Source organism: Salvelinus sp. IW2-2015, linkage group LG26, assembly GCF_002910315.2.
Source record: "Salvelinus sp. IW2-2015 linkage group LG26, ASM291031v2, whole genome shotgun sequence".
Classification (NCBI taxonomy): Eukaryota; Metazoa; Chordata; class Actinopteri; order Salmoniformes; family Salmonidae; genus Salvelinus; species Salvelinus sp. IW2-2015.
In genome coordinates this window covers 24,854,366-24,873,958 of record NC_036866.1, presented here as the reverse complement: position 1 = coordinate 24,873,958, position 19,593 = coordinate 24,854,366, and the positions used below count along the sequence as shown (strand labels likewise).

At 41.5% G+C, this 19,593-nt stretch overlaps 1 protein-coding gene across 16 annotated transcripts; it reads right to left on the bottom strand.

The window, feature by feature from the left end:
- Positions 1–912: 912 nt before the first annotated feature.
- On the bottom strand, positions 913–17,440 carry LOC111952112 (tropomyosin alpha-1 chain). 16 transcript variants are annotated; one of them, XM_070435209.1, is made up of 10 exons: positions 17,231–17,431; positions 16,613–16,738; positions 16,336–16,461; positions 12,274–12,407; positions 11,598–11,715; positions 11,254–11,324; positions 10,367–10,442; positions 9,901–9,963; positions 9,667–9,736; positions 913–1,623 (listed from the first exon to the last, which is right to left on the bottom strand). In XM_070435209.1, exons 1-10 carry the CDS (start codon positions 17,342–17,344, stop codon positions 1,541–1,543), a joined length of 981 nt encoding a protein of 326 aa, XP_070291310.1. In that variant the 5' UTR covers positions 17,345–17,431; the 3' UTR covers positions 913–1,540. The 16 variants fall into 16 exon arrangements, with proteins under 16 accessions (XP_070291310.1, XP_023990362.1, XP_023826374.1 ...); XM_070435210.1 differs by lacking the exons at positions 913–1,623; positions 10,367–10,442 and adding exons at positions 8,697–8,860; positions 10,971–11,046; XM_070435211.1 differs by lacking the exon at positions 913–1,623 and adding an exon at positions 8,701–8,860.
- Positions 17,441–19,593: the final 2,153 nt, after the last annotated feature.

Sequence of the window (19,593 nt, the reverse complement as noted above, 5' to 3'; positions counted from 1 at the left end):
AGATACTGTACAATACAGTATATAATAAAATACACAAATACATATTAAACTGTGAGGTTTTATTTATATTCATTTCAGATATGATATACATTTAAAACACCTACATTTAATAAAACAATAGTTTTATGTGAGGCACAATCACATATGATTGAGTCATATTTCTAGACAAGAAACATAAAAAAAAAAAAAACGAGAACAGGGAACAGGAATGCATTTTGCAAGATAATATTGCCATGCATTTTGTAATGAGTTTAAGGCTCAAAAGAAAAATAAATATACTTTGGGAGTGTAAGTAGATCCCTTTCTAGCCAGGGCTTAATATTGGCACCAAACACTCAAAATAATGTTAGTATATATACTAAATTAATTTATCAAATGCAGATAAAAGGGTTGTTCCACGAAATGAGTGCCTTTTGCATACCTTCAATATTTGAAGTAGAAATAGTGCACCAATATTGCGTTTTAAAAGCCTGTTGTATTCAATAATGTCCCCTACAATATAGACTACAAGGAGAATTCAGATTCACAAATAAAGACTAGCCCTAAGTGCCAAAATCCAGCATTTTGACAAGTCCCTTTGTGTACCCTCTGACTGAGGAAGATTTTAACCCACCTAACCCCAAAATGTCTTCAAGTTTTCACCATCATTAGTTTTAAAGGAAGAACAAATAAAACTGTCCCTCATTTTAAGATCAACCCTGTTACCTGAACTCTTTAATATGGTGAAACTAGTCCTTAAAAAAATATATTTAAAAAATCCAAAGAAACATCTAATAGTCAAATCAGTGTATAAGCAGGTGAGCTGGTTCTACTCTTTTGGCCATTTCATGGGGGTTTTGTTGTGGAAAAGAGAGTGGGTTGAGCAGAACACGTCAACCCTGTTAACTATAGACAGGCTACAAATGTTAACTATTTCATTTTATTTGTGAAGCTTGCATTCAATTGCCGCTCCCTGTTGCACACAGCAACCTTCCATTCCCTGCCACATGGGAATTTATGGAATATTTATGATGAAGTTGTCAACCCTGTTACGGTCAACCTTGTTACTTTATATGGCACTTAGTTATTTAAAATGTATTTTTTTTACCTTAAGATGAGAACTTGTTTTTCATTAAGTTGAACGTATGTTCTTTATGACAGAAAGTAAAAATTGGGTGAAACTACATTTTTTCCCCGCCAAGTTACACATCTCAAAAGGCACAGAATTAGTGGAATGACCCAAAAACAACCTTTGTAGCAAATGATGCGTCATTTCACCTGATAACTCGTCAAAAGCGAACTAATGTCAATGATTAAAATGCTGACATTATAAATCAGCTGGCAAAAACAAAAAGTGTTTCTCATTTTAGGCTTCATTAAGGAAATGTTGTACCTTTCCCTTAGTTCTGCTCCCTCGTTGAGCTCCACTGAAAGCAGGACGGTGCAAAAGGAAAAGCATCTGGTTATGTGTTCCTTACCATGGGCATGGAATGGAATGAGGGCTCATGGCAAGCAAGGTGCAAATACAAAAAGCCCAAACCATAGTGGGTAAACCAGGCTTTCACATGTTATTTAGTTCCATTAGAGTCTGGTCCAGCATCTGGTGCATATCAAGGTTCTCCTCTTTAGCATGTGCCAGTTTCTCTGTTAGACACCAAATAAAACAAAATATTAAAATCCAAGCTACCATCACACAACATGGAAAATAAGTATATCGTACGGTTAGGTCTACATAATTAGCTAACAAAAGCATCACACTTTCAGTTTTAGAGAAAAACAAAATGCTGTGACTATGCTATGGCAGTAACCATGCAGGAAATAAACAAATTTTTACAGCATAGCCTTCCCCATGCTTTAAACAGGGACAATTAACAATACTGTATATACTTCCTGGTTGTATGTCAGAGTATACAGTAAATATACAGATGAGATAATTCCATATTTATATATTTATACAGTACCTGTCAAAAGTTTGGACACCTAATTGGAGGGTTTTTCTTTTTACATTGTAGAATAATAATGAAGACATTGAAACTATTAAATAACACATAGAATCATGTAGTAACCAAAAAAAGTGTAAAGAAATATCTAAATATATGTTATATTTGAGATTCTTCAAAGTAGCCACCCTTTGCCTTGACAGCTTTGCACACTCTTGGCATTCTGTCAACCAGTTTCATGAGGTTGTCACCTGGAATGCATGTCAATTATCATGCATGCCTTGTTAAAAGTTAATTTGTGGAACTACTTTCCTTAATGCATTTGAGCCAAACAGTTGTGTTGTGACATGGTAGGGGTGGTATACAGAAGATGGTCTTTTACCAAATAGGGCTAAGTGCATATTATGGCAAGACCCGCCCAAATAATCAAAAAGAAACAGTCCATCATTACTTTAAGACCTGAAGGTCAGTCAATTCTGAAAATTAAGAACTTTTAAAAGTTCTTCAAGTGCAGTTGCAAAAACCAACAAGTGTTATGATGAAATTGGCTCTCATGAGGACTGCCACAGGAAAGGAAGACCCAGAGTTACCTCTGCTGCAGAGGATTAGTTCATTAGAGTTACCAGCCTCAGATTGCAGCCCAAATAAATGCTTCATAGTTCTCAACATCAACTGTTCAGAGGAGACTGTGAAATCAGGCCTTCATGGTCAAATTGCTGCAAAGAAACCACTACTAAAAGGACACCAATAAGAAGAGACTTGCTTGGGCCAAGAAACACGAGCAATGGACATTAGACTGGTGGAAATCTGTCCTTCAAATTGGACATTTTTGGTTCCAACCACCGTGTCTTTGTAAGACGCAGAGTAGGTGAACGGAGGATCTCCGCATGTGTGGTTCCCACCATGAAGCATGGAGGAGGAGGGGTTATGGTGTGGGGGTGCTTTGCTGGTGACACTGATTTATTTAGAATTCAAGGCACACAACCATCATGGCTACCATAGCATTTTGCAGCGATATGCCATCCCACCTGGTTTGCACTTAGTGGAACTATCATTTGTTTTTCAACAGGACAATGACCCAACACACCTCCAGGCTGTGTAACTGCTATTTGACCAAGAAGGAGAGTGATGGAGTGCTGCATCAGATGACCTGTCCTCCACAATCACCACAGATGGTTTGGGATGAGTTGGACCGCAGAGTGAAGGAAAAGCAACCAACAAGTGCTCAGCATATGTGGGAACTCCTTCAAGACTGTTGGAAAAGCATTCCTCATGAAGCTGGTTTAGAGAATGCAAAGAGTGTGCAAAGCTGTCAAGGTAAAGGGTGGCTTCTTTGAAGAATATAAAATATATTTTTTTGGTTACTACATGATTACATATGTGTTATTTCATAGTTGATGTCTTCACTATTATTCTACAATGTAGAAAATACAAAATATAAAAAACCCTTGAATCAGTAGGTGCCAAACTTTTGACTGGTACTGTATGCRGCTAGCTTGTTACTCCAGCAGTAACACTTATCTCCAGAATTATTAGCATCACACACACACAATTGCAATACTGTACATAAGCTCATTACTTAAACAGATGAAACATTCACATTGTGTTTAGTCCTCATTCAAGGCCACTCTTAGTTCGTTAGAGAGAAGGCGGTTTTTCTSAAGTTGCTGGTAGAGGTGATCTTGGCAGTCGGAAAGCAGGTAGGAAAGAGAAAGRAGAGGAAATCAGTGCAGTACCAGACTAGAGAGCTCAAGAGAAAGCTTCATGTGGGATCACTTCACACCTGATTATACATTACCTTGTTTTAAAATTATATAGTATAGAAGGTCTACTCTCCACAGAGCAGTGGAGCAGTAACAGCAGAAGCGATGGGTAAAATACCTCTGAACTTTGTGAACGGAGATTTTAACATTTCTCTGGGGTGGATAATTGAGCAAACAAGTAATACATAGCCAGACACTTGTCTAGTGGGCTCTAGTCACTGCCTAAATATACCTTCCAGAACCAGAAGGCATGTACGGATCCTGCTTAAAGTCTTATAGGTGCATCTTAGGCAGTATAAAAGTTGAAATTCCAGCCTTGTATGGAGGACCACTACCTGATGTCATAGATGCCCAGGATTTCCCACATGAACATATATTAATTTATTTTCAACAATAAAAGGATATTGCAAATTACAGACGTCATGTCATCAACATTGCAATGGTCAATCATACTTGCCATCCTTTTTTCAACTCACTTATTTCAAACACTCAGAGGCAGACAATCTTAGACACTGTCCTTCTCTTTACTCCTACTTTCCTCTACCTGTTCAATAGCAACCCAACATGTGCCACCTGTCTATCAAACCATTACATTAACTATATTGTACTAAGCCAAATTACACTCACCTAAGCAGCTACATTTCTTTTAACAATATGTGTAATGCCATGATGCGCCTAAACACCTAGACCTTCAATAAGTCTGTAAGAACCATTATTCCCTTAGGGCTAGACCCAATAAATGAGGGAAAGTTGAATAAGAGCTACAAGTGTGCAGTAGGCCTACTTGCAAGAAATGTTCAGTACAGTGCACAAAATGCATCTTGCCCCTCAAAATGAATGAACCTTTTAATGTCCATTGCTGTTGATTTGACAATCAAATCATTAGATGTACTGTCAACTGAAAGTGTAAGAATGTTCGCACCCTAACATTTGTTTAATTCTGTCATACTATCCAGGTCTGTGCCCAAACAATTCAAGCTTCTACTTTAAAGAATCTACCTTTCCAGAAACAAGTCTCTGACCGTTGCCGCTTGTTATAGATCCCCCTCAGCCCCTAGCTGTGCCCTGGACACCATATGTGAATTGATTGCCCCCCCCATCTATCTTCAGAGTTGGTACTGTTAGGTGACCTAAACTGGGATATGCTTAAYACCCCGGCCATCCTACAATCTAAGCTAGATGCCCTCAATCTCACACAAATTATCAAGGAACCTACCAGGTACAACCCTAAAACCATAACCATGGGCACCCTCTTAGATATCATCCTGACCAACTTGTCCTCTAAATACACCTCTGCTGTCTTCAACCAGGATCTCAGCGATCACTGCCTCATTTCCTGCATCCGTTATAGGTCCGCGGTCAAACGACCACCCCTCATCACTGTCAAACACTCCCTAAAACACTTCAGCGAGCAGGCCTTTCTAATCGACCTGGCCCGGGTATCCTGGAAGGATATTGACCTCATCCCGACAGTAGAGGATGCCTGGTTACGCTTCAAAAGTGCTATCCTCTCCATCTTAAATAAGCATGCCCCATTAAAAAAATGTAGAACTAAGAACAGATATAGCCCTTGGTTCACCCCAGACTTGACTGCCCTTGACCAGCACAAAAACATCCTGTGGCGTTCTGCATTAGCATCGAATAGCCCCCGCGATATGCAACTTTTCAGGGAAGTCAGGAACCAATATACTCAGTCAGTTAGGAAAGACAAGGCTAGCTTTTTCAAACAGAAATTTGCTTCCTGTAGCACTAATTCGGAAAAGTTTTGGTACACTAAAGTCCATGGAGAAAAAGAGCACCTCCTCCCAGCTGCCCACTGCACTGAGGATAGGAAACACTTACCACCGATAAATCTACAATAATATATCATTTCAATAAGCATTTTTCCACGGCTGGCCATACTTTCCACCTGGCTACCCCTACCCCAGCCAACATCTCAGCACCCCCTGCAGCAACTTGCCCAACCCCCCCCCCCCCCCSCTTCTCCTTCACCCAAATCCAGACAGCTGATGTTCTGAAGGAACTGCAAAATCTGGATCCCTACAAATCAGCTGGGCTAGACAATCTGAACCCTCTTTCTAAAATTATCCTCCGAAATTGTTCCAACCCTATTACTAGCCTGTTCAACCTCTCGTATCGTCTAAGATCCCCAAAGATTGGAAAGCTGCCGCGGTCATCCCCCATTTCAAAAGGGGGAGACACTCTAGACCCAAACTGTTATAGACCTATATCAATCCTGCCCTGCCTTTCTAGTCTTCGAAGTCTTCGAAAGCCAAGTTAATAAACAGATCACCGATATCTCACCATACCTTCTCCACTATGCAATCTGGTTTCCGAGTTGGTCGTGGGTGCACCTCAGCCACGCTCAAGGTCCTAAGCGATATCATAACCRCCATCGATAAAAGACAGTACTATGCAGCCGTCTTCATCGACCTGGCCAAGGCTTTCGACTGTCAATCACCGCATTCTTATCAGCAGACTCAATAGCCGTGGCTTCTCAAATGACTGCCTCGCCTGGTTCACCAACTACTTCTCAGAGTTCAGTGTGTCAAATCGGAGGGCCTGTTGTCCGGACCTCTGGCAGTCTTTATGGGGGTGCCACAGGGTTCAATTCTCGGGCCGACTCTTTTCTCTGTATGTATGTATGCATGCATGTATATAAAAATGATGTCGCTCTGGCTGCTGGTGATTCTCTGATCCACCTCTACGCAGACGACACCATTCTGTATACATCTGGCACTTCTTTGGACACTGTGCTAACAAACCTCCAAACGAGCTTCAACTCCATACAACACTCCTTCCGTGGCCTCCAACTTCTTTTAAATGCTAGTAAAACTAAGTGCATGCTCTTCAACCGATCGCTACCCGCACCCTCCCGCCCGACTAGCATCACTACTCTGGACGGTTCTGACCTAGAATATGTGGACAACTACAAATACCCAGGTGTCTGGTTAGACTGTAAATTCTCCTTCCAGACTCACATTAAGCATCTCCAATCAAATTTAAATCGGCTTCCTATTTTGCAACAATGCATCCTTCACTCATGCCGCCAAACATACCCTCGCTAAACTGACTATCCTACCGATCCTTGACTATGGTGATGTCATTTACAAAATAGCCCCCAACACTCTACTCAGCAAACTGGATGTAGTCTATCACAGTACCATCTGTTTTAGCACCAAAGCCCCATATACTACCCACCACTGCAACCTGTATGCTCTCGGTGGCTGGCACTCACTACATATCCGTCACCAAACCCACTGGCTCCAGGTCATATATAAGTCTTTGCTAGGTAAAGCCCCACCTTATCTCAGCTCACTGGTCACCATAGCAACACCCACCCGTAGCACACGCTCCAGCAGGTATATTGCACTGGTCATCCCCAAAGTCAACACTTCCTTTAGCCACCTTTCCTTCCAGTTCTCTGCTGCCAATGACTGGAATGAATTGCAAAAACCTCAGAAGCTGGAGTCTTATATCTTCCTCTCTAACTTTAAGCATCAGCTGTCAGAGCAGCTTACCAATCACTGTACCAGTACACAGCCAATCTGTAAATAGCACACCTGACTACCTCAGCCCCATATTATTACTTACCCTCTTGCACGCCAGTATCTCTACTTGCACATCATCATCTGCACATCTATCACTCCAGTATTAATGCTAAATTGTATTTTTTCCTCTCTGTGGCCTATTTATTGCCTACCTCCCTACATTTGCACACACTGTACATAGATTTTTCTATTGTGTTATTGACTGTACTTTTGTTTATGTGCAACTCTGTTGTTTTTGTCGCACTACTTTGCTTTATCTTGCCCAGGTCGCAGTTATAAATGAGACCTTGTTCTCAACTGGCCTATCTGGTTAAATAAGATAAATTATGGTTTTCTTAGACATAAAAACAAGGAAAACTTGACTAACATCAACGCATCCTAGTTTCATTAGAGCTCTTGAGGTAACAGAAACTTCCTTCTATGTAAGCGTTATTTTACGACAACACAAAGATTCTGTTGGAAGAGTGACACGTTTAGCAACACACCAGCACTACTGGAGCCACAGCACAGGCTAGAGCCACAATGACCCACTGTGAGGAATACAGACAATGTACGGCAACTACTCAAACACAAAAGGTTGGACCAAACTTTTCTGATCACATGAAGACCTTTCCATGGAGTCATGACAAGCGTCACTTGAATAAACCTCTCAGTCATACAGCTTTGGTTTGACAAAGTCTGCATTTGCTCGGATGCCAAAGGGGCACCAGACAAAAACCCACCTTCCAAAAGCAACCAGATTGTGCAGTTCACCCTCAACTGTGGTTATCACAGAACAAAAAGGAACTTCAAGGGGGCCTTTCTTCCATACAGAAATAGACCTTGTTAGTAGTAGACACAAGTGAGCTACACTTGAAACGGTACAGAAAAGAAACAAAGCACATTGTGTTTCTCAATGTAGTCAATGTAAGGCCCAGTAGAAGGCTCACATTGAAATACAAAGAGTTGTATTGCATTTCAATAGACACCTCGCATGCATTAAGGGTTGACAAAATATACTGAATATTTTGAAATTAAAGATTTTAATTTTGTTGAACAATGTACATTTCAAATACTCACAAAACAAATTAAGAGGATGTAAAAAGTAATACAATATGGTAGTTATCAAAATGAAAGTCCAAATCAGTAAACAAAGAACCTCCATGCTGTATTATGTTCATACAAAACAAGTCTCTAGGCTCACGCACTGTATTGCTAAAATGGTTACAGTGACGATCATGGCGAGAATGTCCTCACAACCACACGCAAGTTCGTGTGAGAGGAAACCACTGACTGAGCTTAAACACTTAACACATAATTGGCCCGTACTTACAGACACAATATACAACCACCCTTAAGCCCATCCCTTGACTATGACCTTAAGACTACCTTGTGTATAAAAATGATATAGCTGCTTTCTAACAGTAACCACTTTATTTTGTATGAACACAAAACAGCAGATGGATGGAGAACAGAGACAGAACAGAAAGGTGTGATGGCTGGACAATGGGGAGGTGAGGTGCAAGGAGGCGACAGAGGCACAAGCAGGCAGCGCAGTTGAAGAATTACATGGAAGTCATGTCATTGAGGGCGTGGTCCAGCTCCTCGCTGATGGCCTTGTGCTTCAGTTTCTGGGCATACAACTCATCTATTGGGACGTGGACCAAGTGCACCAAAAAGGGAGGAGGGGGCAGAAATGGAGGGGTGCGTGGGAAGGAGGGTGAAGGGTGTCCAAGTCATCAGCAAGACCCCAAAGGGAGGGAGAGAGAGAGAGATGGACAGAGTGGAAAAGGAAAAAACGTTACACCAGAAGAGGATAGAACAGCAATCTGAATGAGGCCATGACACATTCTTCAGCATCATCAAGAAATAGTGAACATATTACTGGAGCTGGCCCTTGAACATCTCATGTCAGAGATTCCATTACCATATGGCTGCTTCCTCAGCCCTACTAATTACTATGACAGCCTCATGATACATTCTTTAACCAACAGATGGATGATTTACGGGAATCAGCAGCTGTAGGGCAGCATTTCCCTTACCGTGATTAATAGCCCATTCTCATTGAGCAGATGCAATGCAACTTCATTGTTGCAGATAAACAGGCAAAAGCAACCCAATCTATGAACAATCTTAAATATAGAGAGTGACGAGGAAGACCTGTCAAATGTCCAACTCCCAACGTAATTTCCACTCAGCTGTAACCCAAAAGTAGTTGACTCAATAAGGGGTACGTGTTGCTCAAAAGACACTGATGATAATGGAAATGAGAGGTAGCAAAGATTAGATTGAGGTGTAGCAAAAAAAGGGAAGAGGATTTCCTCCTCTTGAAGAGATTTGAAAAGTAGACACTCACCGAATGGCCATGAATGAGACCAACTGACACTATAAAATGTAGGCCTACTCCAAACAGACCAAAGTACAGCTTTGAAATGAACTGCAAAAACGTAATACCTTCCAAGTCGTCAATGGTCTTCTCAAGCTTGGCTACTGATCTCTCAGCGAACTCAGCACGTGTCTCAGCCTGTGGTAGACAGACAGGTTCTTAAGAATCAGTAGGTCTTTAAAGTTCACAGTGAGTGATACTGTGATAGTTTAGGCCTACAGTACCTACAGCACTGAAATAGCCTGGCCTCTGGCCAAAGTCTGTAGATAAGGGGTGGGGTGGGGGGGAATTGTGAAACTTGCCTCCTTCAGCTTGTCAGTGAGGACCTTCATCTCCTCCTCATACTTGTCCTCCTTATGTGAGTACTGTGGACCAAAAGAGTCATGCATTTACCCACAGATATCCGCTACACCCCCACCAGTCTACAGAGACAGAAACAAAGCCTAAAAACACTCACTTTACATTTTATATAAAACAAAGACTTTACATTAATGACAAATTATTATAATACAGTTCTACCATGATACAATAGGTTTATATTCAATTGACAGAAAAAAATACTGGAAAATCCATTTGCCTTACATCTTCAGAATGTACAAAGTTAGACTAATCTTAGACCAAGGCAATTTGTATGCCAGATACTGTATCCATTGAACAAAGTGTTGCTGTAAATGGTTCTTTAGGTTCCTTCCATCCATTCATTCTCCAGCATGGCTCTGGAGAAGCTGGTATGGACAGCATGCCTGAACACAGCAGCAGACTACCTACCTTCTCAGACTGGGCCTCCAGTGACTTCAGGTTGTTGGTCACAGTTTTCAACTCTTCTTCAAGCTCAGAGCATTTGCTGGTGTTAGAAGGGAGAAGGTGCAGAGGGTCCAGAGAAAAATGTGCCGGAATGGAGGGGGATATTGAGACACCAATGAGAAATGGAAGCAGGAAGGAAAGAGGGAGAGCAGGAAAGGGGAGAAGAAATAAAACAAAATGAATACGAACTAGCGGAACTACAGGAAGGAGACCAAAGTACCTCAACACAGCAGGAACGTGACAATATTAACAGAGGTGGAGAGTAGACTACAAAGAAACTTTTATAAATGCCTTTTAGCATAAAGATTTTGTCAGATTAAGAATACTGGCTAGTAGTGCATGTGAAAGATGTTATTCTTGCACAGTCCCTGCCAGGTTAGAGGTGTAAAAGGTTCTAGTTTTAGGATATCCCGAGCGTACGCCCAAACATAGGAAAATATAGCAAAGCAGAGCAAGGTGCAAAGAGGAAAGACGCTTCATTCAGCAGAGTGAATGAACGTGACAAGAGGAAGTAGTACAAAAGTCTAGAAAGATAGGTCTAACAGAATACATTGTTAGTCTACAGTACCTTTGCTTCGGAAGCTGTAAGTGATTTTAAGCTTTGTTCCAAAACTCTTAGCTCGTCCTCCGCTCTTCGAATCCGTCTGTTAGTGGATGTGGCGAACGAAACGGCCATTCAAAACATGGAACACATGCAAATTAATAGTACATGCAACAACAAGCGTGAGCAACATGTTGAAAATAAACACTCAACTTTTAGCCAGGCGTGGTGTTAAAGTAGAATGTTAAATAACTCCAGCCATGCATGTTAATTAAGTGCAGCGTTACTGTTAGGGGGCATTAGATCTTACCCTTCAGAAAGCTCAGCGCGCTCCTCTGTACGCTCCAGATCACTCTCAATGATGACCAGCTTACGGGCAACCTTTAGGTACAGAACACCAAGGAGTTACACTCTATACACAAAAAGGCTGTGTATATACACACACAATATATCTGTGTACTGTACATATACCCTATATGAATTGGGGTATTTCAAGGTAGAGATGACTAAATCACCATGTTTGCTTTACAAAGTGGACTCAATCATACGTGTGTGTGCCATTATGTTATTGTAGGTTAAAGGAAGGGTGTGGGGAGGCTGGGCTGTAGGGACAGCTGGACAGCAGCCAACAACTGCAGCAGCTGAGAGACTCGCCTCCTCGTATTTGCGGTCAGCCTCCTCAGCGATGTGCTTGGCCTCCTTCAGCTGGATCTCCTGCAGCTCCATCTTCTCCTCATCCTTGGAGGCTCTGTTCTCAATGACCTTCATGCCTCTGAGCAGGGAAGGGAGAGACAGGCAGTAGACATTAGAAAGAGTCCCATCCCAAGGCTCATAGCAGCACTGCGCAGTAACTCAATGACTCAGATCAATAGTTTGAGTACAAGACTAAACGTGGGTGGGCAGTGTACGCCCAGTGCACATCCAGACTGGCTGGCTGCTAGTGAATCTTTAATATGCCCTTTCAATGTCAAGGCCTGGCCTGACAGCTTTCTTATGGGACTGATGGGGAAAATACTGCACTGCAGTAGCACTGGGGATGACAGGGCAGGCCTAGCCCACACAGGGTCTGACCTACAGTCTCAATAGAGTTCAGGCACTGGGCTGTGCAGCACAGAGGGGCTGTTTATACACCAAACAAAGGAATGGAAACAGAGCCTCGCGTCACGGCCCATTTATTCAGGACCTCAGTCTCGACAAACAGCTTGTATTTGTTGAAATTGGTCAGTGGCACCGGCAGTCATGACTTAGGCTAAAGCTGCCCAAATACAGTAAGGAGCAAGGGAAACAGTCTACTCTATAGTATAACTCCCTATCCTCAATAAGTGCACACCTCTCAGACTCATCAGCCGCCTTCTCAGCCTCCTCCAGCTTGGTCAGGGCAGTTGTCAGACGCTCCTGAGCACGATCCAACTCCTCCTCAACCAGCTGGATACGTCTGTTAAGGGAAGCGACATCGGCCTCAGCCTAGGAGAGAAGAACTTGTCAAAACCTGCATCTTGGGGAAAAATGTATTAAGACAGACAAACATACATATACAATACTCTCAAGGACACAAACAAATATCAACATCAAAAACACTGGTGACCTTTCCACTTCAGTGTCTTGTGTGTTTTATAGGTGAGCGGTCTGGGTAATTACTATTTAAGTGTTGCTTTCTGCATCTGTCAGCAGTGGCATCTGTTGGGGAGAGAAGAGGGCCTTCCCAGGAGGATTCCCATGTGCTGTGCTGCACTCCACACACTGTGTGTAATGAGAACAATGCTCCTGGCTGGCACAGGCTGAATACCTAGCCTCATTATGAGACCCCAGAGGGGACATTTACAAGGAGCTGGCTGCAGTCATTGTGTGCCACAGAGGTTTCCACTGCCAAAGGACACACACACACACACACACACACACACACAACCACTGAAGGAGTCCCCAGTGGACCAAAACTGAAGATTCGATGAAGTTCAGCTTTCATGTCACAAAATGGCTACTCTATCTTTATTGTTATTTGACTGGTGACATGTTGTGGTGTGACTTACTATCAAGTTTTTCCCCTTAATGTTCTAATTAGCTTACCTTCAGTACTATTAAGTTATGTAACCGTCGCACTATTTTTTTTTACAAGACATTTGATACAGAGGAAGTGAAATTCAGTTACAATGCTACAGGTATGCTTTTATATGTGGTAATAAAACTGAACATTTGATAGCAGAAACAATGGCTAGGGACAGCCGCTCCTCTATTCTTTTTTTGTTTCTAGAAGCACTAAAAGGCTACTTATTTTAAATCTTAAAAACACTTTTTGTATGGATACCAAAAGGCAACCATATCTGACCTTGGTTTATGAGTATGTGCAGTGGCATTACCCCATCTTTACGCCTGATTAACCACCCAGAGGCCTGATCACATACCAAGACTTGTAAGAGTGGTGTGCAGGATCAAAGTCCATCTCATGTTGTGAATGGAGAGATAGAAACTAGCCAGTGAAATTAAGATAAATATCAGTTCATCTAGTGGCTTTTCAAACACCACCCCAAAGCCACAAGTGTTTCCTTTAAAAAACGACCAATAACCTAGTCATATAAAGGAGCTTCTGAAGTGACCATGTTGATGAGGGCAATTAACCTTCCAAATGGCAAATGCATTATAGGCTGTATTTCCTGTTTCTATAGGTCAGAGTCTGGCCCCCTGTTCTTTAGAATATGTGACAACTCTTTGTCCTTATAACAGAAACCTTGTTTAAAACACAACTGAGAGAATTAACAACAGTCTGTTATTGGTGTTCCTCAGCTCTGTTGCAGCATTTATTTTGAAGTTCCTTCCTGCTTAAGTGAAAGAGTTCCAAAAAGAGTTGAGTAAACWTTGTGCTGCATTTATGTCAAAGAGAGTATAATTTACTCAAATGTAATCTTTTGGTAACAATATATACTTAAGTATGTGCAATAAGTAGCCTAGCATAGGAAATGAAAATATTGGGGGTGACGCAGTACCATGAAACAATGTAGGCCTAACAATGCTGCAAGAACTGCTTGTGGCAACAGTTACATCATGTCTATCAATTAAGATACAAATATTCACGGGGTACAAAATAAGCATGATTACAAAGTATCATTTAAATCCATCAAAAGGCCTGAAGTCCTCTACCGCCACAGCTGAACACTATTTACACTTGAGGAAATCAGCCAATTGGTCTCAAACTCGTAATCTGTCAAGAGTTGGCGTATTGTCAGCAAAGAGCATGACACATTTAGTTTGTTAACTACGAAACACCACAACCGGATGTCGGAGAAATTCCGCTATGTCAGTGTGCTGCGTGCATCACCATGCATTTTTACAGCCTATGCAACTCCCTCGGACATTAAACATTGTAAAGTGAATATAGCATTGTTGCACTTGATACATATTTTGAAGCAATTTTACAACTTTGCAGTTATTTTATAAGACATGCTTACTGATTCTCTGGCTTTCCTCTCCAAACCCAATTCTCTCTGTAGTCTTTCAGTTCTTTCTTCGGCACCGTCAGCCTGCTGTTGCAAGGTTTTTATTTTCCGTTTAACCGCTTCCAATGATGTTATACCTGCCATTATGTCAACTTGCTAAGAAAACTACGTTTTTAAGACTTTCCTTGGAATGGACATGGAGCACAACGACGCCCTGGGATGTACGAGGATGGCTGCCCGCGATACTCGAGTCGTCTGTGAAGACGTACAGAGCAATAACTGAACATTACACCGGAAGTAACCATATTTTCATAGCCAATTCCAAGGCTACATCAAACGAAAATATATTGAAACGTATACAAACAAATATTGATGTCGTTTTCGTAATATAATAATGGGTAAACAACATTGTCATAATAAAAAGTGTATATGTGGTAGACATACAGTAATGATAAGGGCACCCCTTGTTATTATAAGCGTTCCTCAGGTAGGCTACCGTGCACTGGCATATAGCACCATCTGCTGGTATTATCTATAAAGTACACATGGGACTGAAAAGATTTTCAGACTGTAGTTCCTAAATAGCCCCAAGAGGAGGCCCTCTATATGCATTTGTAGAATCTTACTCAACGAGTTCAACAAGTGGTTTCTTTCCTGATCTATTTTCCTTCATTTGCAGTGATATGAAAACATAAGATAGATGAAGCACAATGGCGAATGCCTTCCATGAATTGACTTTCACCAGTTTAACTATATTATATTGGGGCGGCAGGTAGCCTAGTGGTTAGAGCGTTGGACTTGATCGAATCTGTCGTTCTGCCCCTGAACAAGGCAGTTCCTAGGCCGTCATTGAAAATAAGAATTATATCAACGCAGATAAAGGAAAGGAGATGAGCATAGGAAGTTCCTTCAGTCTATTGAGATGTAGGCTACCCTATGGACACTTTCAATAAATGAAAATCAGTTGTCAACTGAATGTCACATTTCATTTGATAACCTCTTCATTTGTTGATTATTGCTGTTTTTTTTTTGTTCATCTTTACTTAGGCTCGGATTATCATGCCATACAACTCCAGCCTATGTATTTTCAAATTTTCTTCTGCTCCTGGATGCAGCTCCTTGTGTCACGGATGAATCTACATGCAGACATATTCGGCATAGTTTCCCATTTTATGTAGTATTTCCCTAATTAAAAATGTCCCTGCATGAAGCCAATTTACACTCTCGGTAGCCTATGGGTTTAACTAAACTGACCTCAAAACATCAATTATAGGAACAAAAAATGACATGTTCAGAGGAAAATCGAATTTACTGTAGTCTGTTGCAAGAACAGCCCAAAGAAGTCATCTTAGTCTAACTTGACCATTGACCATATAAAGCAGTGCGTTATATTTATCCCTGCGCTGCGCTCGCTCTCTGCTTGGAAACGGCACTTTTAACAACTTCAGTTTCCACTCATAAATGTCCCCTCTTAAGGAGCTGTAGAGAAGAACTTGATTTACTGTCTTACATTGATGTATTATATAGCTTGGGGGTATCATATGTAGGCCATCTCAAATGTGGAGACATTCAAACAAGAAAACTGAAACACTTTGGTTTTTAAGGTTGATATAACTTAGGTGACTTGTGATCTTTGACAACAGACAAACAAACATAAACATCAACAAAATATATAAAATGACAGTTCAACAATATTTGGCACGATATCATGATCGTTTATGTGATTTAAATATTATGCATATAGCATAATAGGTTACTTTCCAGTTGGCCCATAGACATATAGGGCTGGACAGGTGCGCTACCTACATTTGGTAATCTGAGAATGGACTTTAAACCAAATGATGAGACAGAATAAAGGCCTCTCACGTTACACTGTCATTTTACATGTTTTACAATTGATCTGTGAGACAGAAAAGACGGGGGAAGCAGTGTCCAGGAATTGTGATTTTGTGCCCTTTACTTACATCAGTGGCTTTCTTCTCAGCCAGCTCAAGTTTCTCCTGGGCATCCTTAAGAGACTCAGAGTACTTGTCCAACTCATCCTCTGTCCCCTTCAGCTTCTTCTGCAGAGCTACCACGTCATCCTCGAGCTGAGGTGTGTTTTAGTGCGGATAGTTTCACAGGGGTGATCAGCGTGAAACAGAGGGCGTGAGCGCACACAAGGCACAAGAGCGCAGACAGACAGCGAAAGGGAGAGAGAATAGAGAAGTTAGGGGAAATCATGCGAGCCACACAAAATACCTTGGTGGCCACCTCCTCGGCGCTCAGCAATTTTTCCTCGGCGGCTTGGAATTCATCAAGCACTTTATCTCTCTCATCTTCGGTGATCCGCAATTTCTTTTCCAACTCACTTATTTCATCCTCTAACTACACATGCACAAAGGACGACATTTTATTTAGTTGAATAGAGCATCTGAAACAAGTGATAATCATATTGCAATTATTCTGAAAGTATAGGCTACATGTTTCTCAATAGCCTATCCATATTCCCCACAAATTCACCATTACACTAATGTTTCTATTATTCCCATTTATAATTTCCCTACAGTTATTTTTTATTCACAATTCTGTTATAGATAAGGCTACAGTAATACAACTCCATCCACCCATCAATAAGTGAAATAGACATACTTTCCCACAAAATTATTCCAATAATTCATACCCACGTCACGAATTAGCCTACCAGTTGTGAAAGGTATTCGTATATATAACTTTAATACTCCTTATTTTGAATGATCCGTAAAAGTGATACATCCACATTGTAGAGGTGGTCCATATTAAGAGACAGCGGCGCACAGAGCCACGGGTATTCGGGTGCTTTTTCTAGGATAATTTCGATTTTCCAAATAAAATGCCGACCTGTTTGCTCTTGTCCTCTGCTGCCTTCTTGTCTCCCTCGGCTCCCTCAGCTCTGTCCAAAGCATTCTCCTTGTCGAGCTTAAGCATCTGCATCTTCTTCTTGATGGCATCCATGGCTGCTTATTTTTTTGCTTGGCTCCACCAAATGTTTCAAAAGAGAGCCGAGGAAGGAGACTGAGCGTCTGTGCCTTACTGAATCGGTGGGAGTGCAAGCTCTTTCTGACTGTGCCCTGTCAAATAAGTACTTTCAAGGGGGANAATTCCTTTGGACATCCAATACTTGTTTGGAGACGGCATCTCGGGGGTGCCTTCCCCTTGCCGTATCTTTTTTTTATGGATCTGCTCCGGTGATTCGCTGTTCTCAGACATTTGACCATTGATATGACTATATAAGGATTTGATGGGGAGGAAAGAGCAGCCCCCTCAAAACGTAGGTTCAGATTTCTAAAGTGCTGCTGTTTGGGAAGGACACTATCCCGAGAAGATGAAGAGGAACTGTGAGAAAAATGTGCATTTACCCTTATGGAGTTGACACATTATTATACAATTGCTTAGAAACAGCATGTTAGCTGTGGACGATACAGTACAGTATGTAAAATGTATTGAGATTTGTCCATTCTGAGCTGATTTCAAATCTTGTTGAATGTTTTTTGTTGTCATTTTGTCCCAGGATACTGGACCATATACAACTGTGTCAGTGCCCTGTGCTACTCATGGAGCTGTATGCTGAGCTTACATCAGCTTCTTTCCATCAGCATTTGTGTTGAAGTTGTCCTACTGGGAGGTGTTGTATTAGCTCAGGTCAAGTGTACAGTCAGTGAAGAGGTACTGCTGGTGAAAAACTCAGGTCAACCAGCCCCTCGAGGCATTGTTCACAATCTGAGAAGAGCCAGATAATGTATCAAGTAGCCTCCCTGCTAACCAGACAGACTCCATGGGATACCCAAGTGAGATGGTATTTCAACAGCCCACCTGCTCCCTTTGACAGTCTATAGTAGCTGTGTAGTTCTCATGTTAGAGAACTGTCACTGCTGTTTAGACTGTTCAAGATGGATATATGAATAGTAATCGTAAAAAACTATCTACAGGGAAAGGCTTACTGTGGGCTCCCGAGTGGCGCAGGAGTCTAATGCACTGCATCTCAGTGCTAGTGGTGTCATTACAGACCCTGGTTTGATTCCAGGTTGTATCACAACTGGCTGTGATTGGGAGTCCCATAGAGCGGCACACAATCACCCCAGTGTCGTTAGGGTTTGGCTGGGGTAGGCCGTCTGTAACGAGTATTACCGAAGGTGGCTTCCCTTCCTGTTCGAGTGGCGCTCGGCGGTCGTCGTCGCCGGTCTACTAGCTGCCACCGATCCCTTTTTCCTTTTCGTTTGGTTTTGTCTAATTGATTTCACCTGTTTATTGTTTGGTTGTTAGGGTGGTGCTATTTAAGTTCGTTTAGCCCGTTTCTGTTTGTGCGGGCTTGTTCTTTCTGTATTGTATGAGGTTGTTTCGTTTGTTGAGGGGTTTTCCACTGTCTGGATTTGTTTTCCAGTGTGCTCTTTATTCATGTTGGATTTTTACGCCAATGTTTTTGACATTACCAGTTGTTCTTCTGGTTGGAAATTAAAGAGTGGTTTTTTCCCCATTTCCTTGCTCTCTGCGCCTGACTCCTCACACTTATCCTCAGTGATCGCTACACCTTCATTGTAAATAAGAGTTTGTTCTTAACTGACTTGCCTAGTTAAATGAAAACTTTAAAATGGCCCTACAGTACATGACAGTTTTTTTTTAGCAAATGTTTAAGTTGGGAAATTAGAGAAATATAAATAATTAAATGAATTGATCTGTTTGACAATCCCTCATATTATCCACAGCATTGAAGGCTAACCATAACTGAACAGATACAAATTTGCCATAATTGACCAAAAGTAGAGCCATTTGTGAAGCACCCGAACAGTCAAAGTTGATATTGGGAAAACAAAATCGAAGTTCATTAAGTAGGTCTAATCACTAATTGTGATTAGTGTGCAAATATACTGTATTTCTTATCATAATGTACAAAGCCAGACAGAAAGCTTAAAGAAGCATAGGCCTTTCTTGATTGTTAGATGTGTGCATACTGGTAGTGAAGTCAGGTGCAGGAGAGCAGAGATTTGTGAACAGGCGCACACTTTATTTAGGTAAAAGTGCAAAACGCGCAAAACACTCACAAGAATTATGTTTAACATAAAAAAACATGAAAAATAACACGGAAAAAACAAGCCAGTCTGGCGCGTCAACAATACACACGTAACACAAACAATCTTACACAAAGACATGATGGGGAACAGAGGAATAAATACATGTAGATTGATTGGGTAATGAAAACCAGGTGT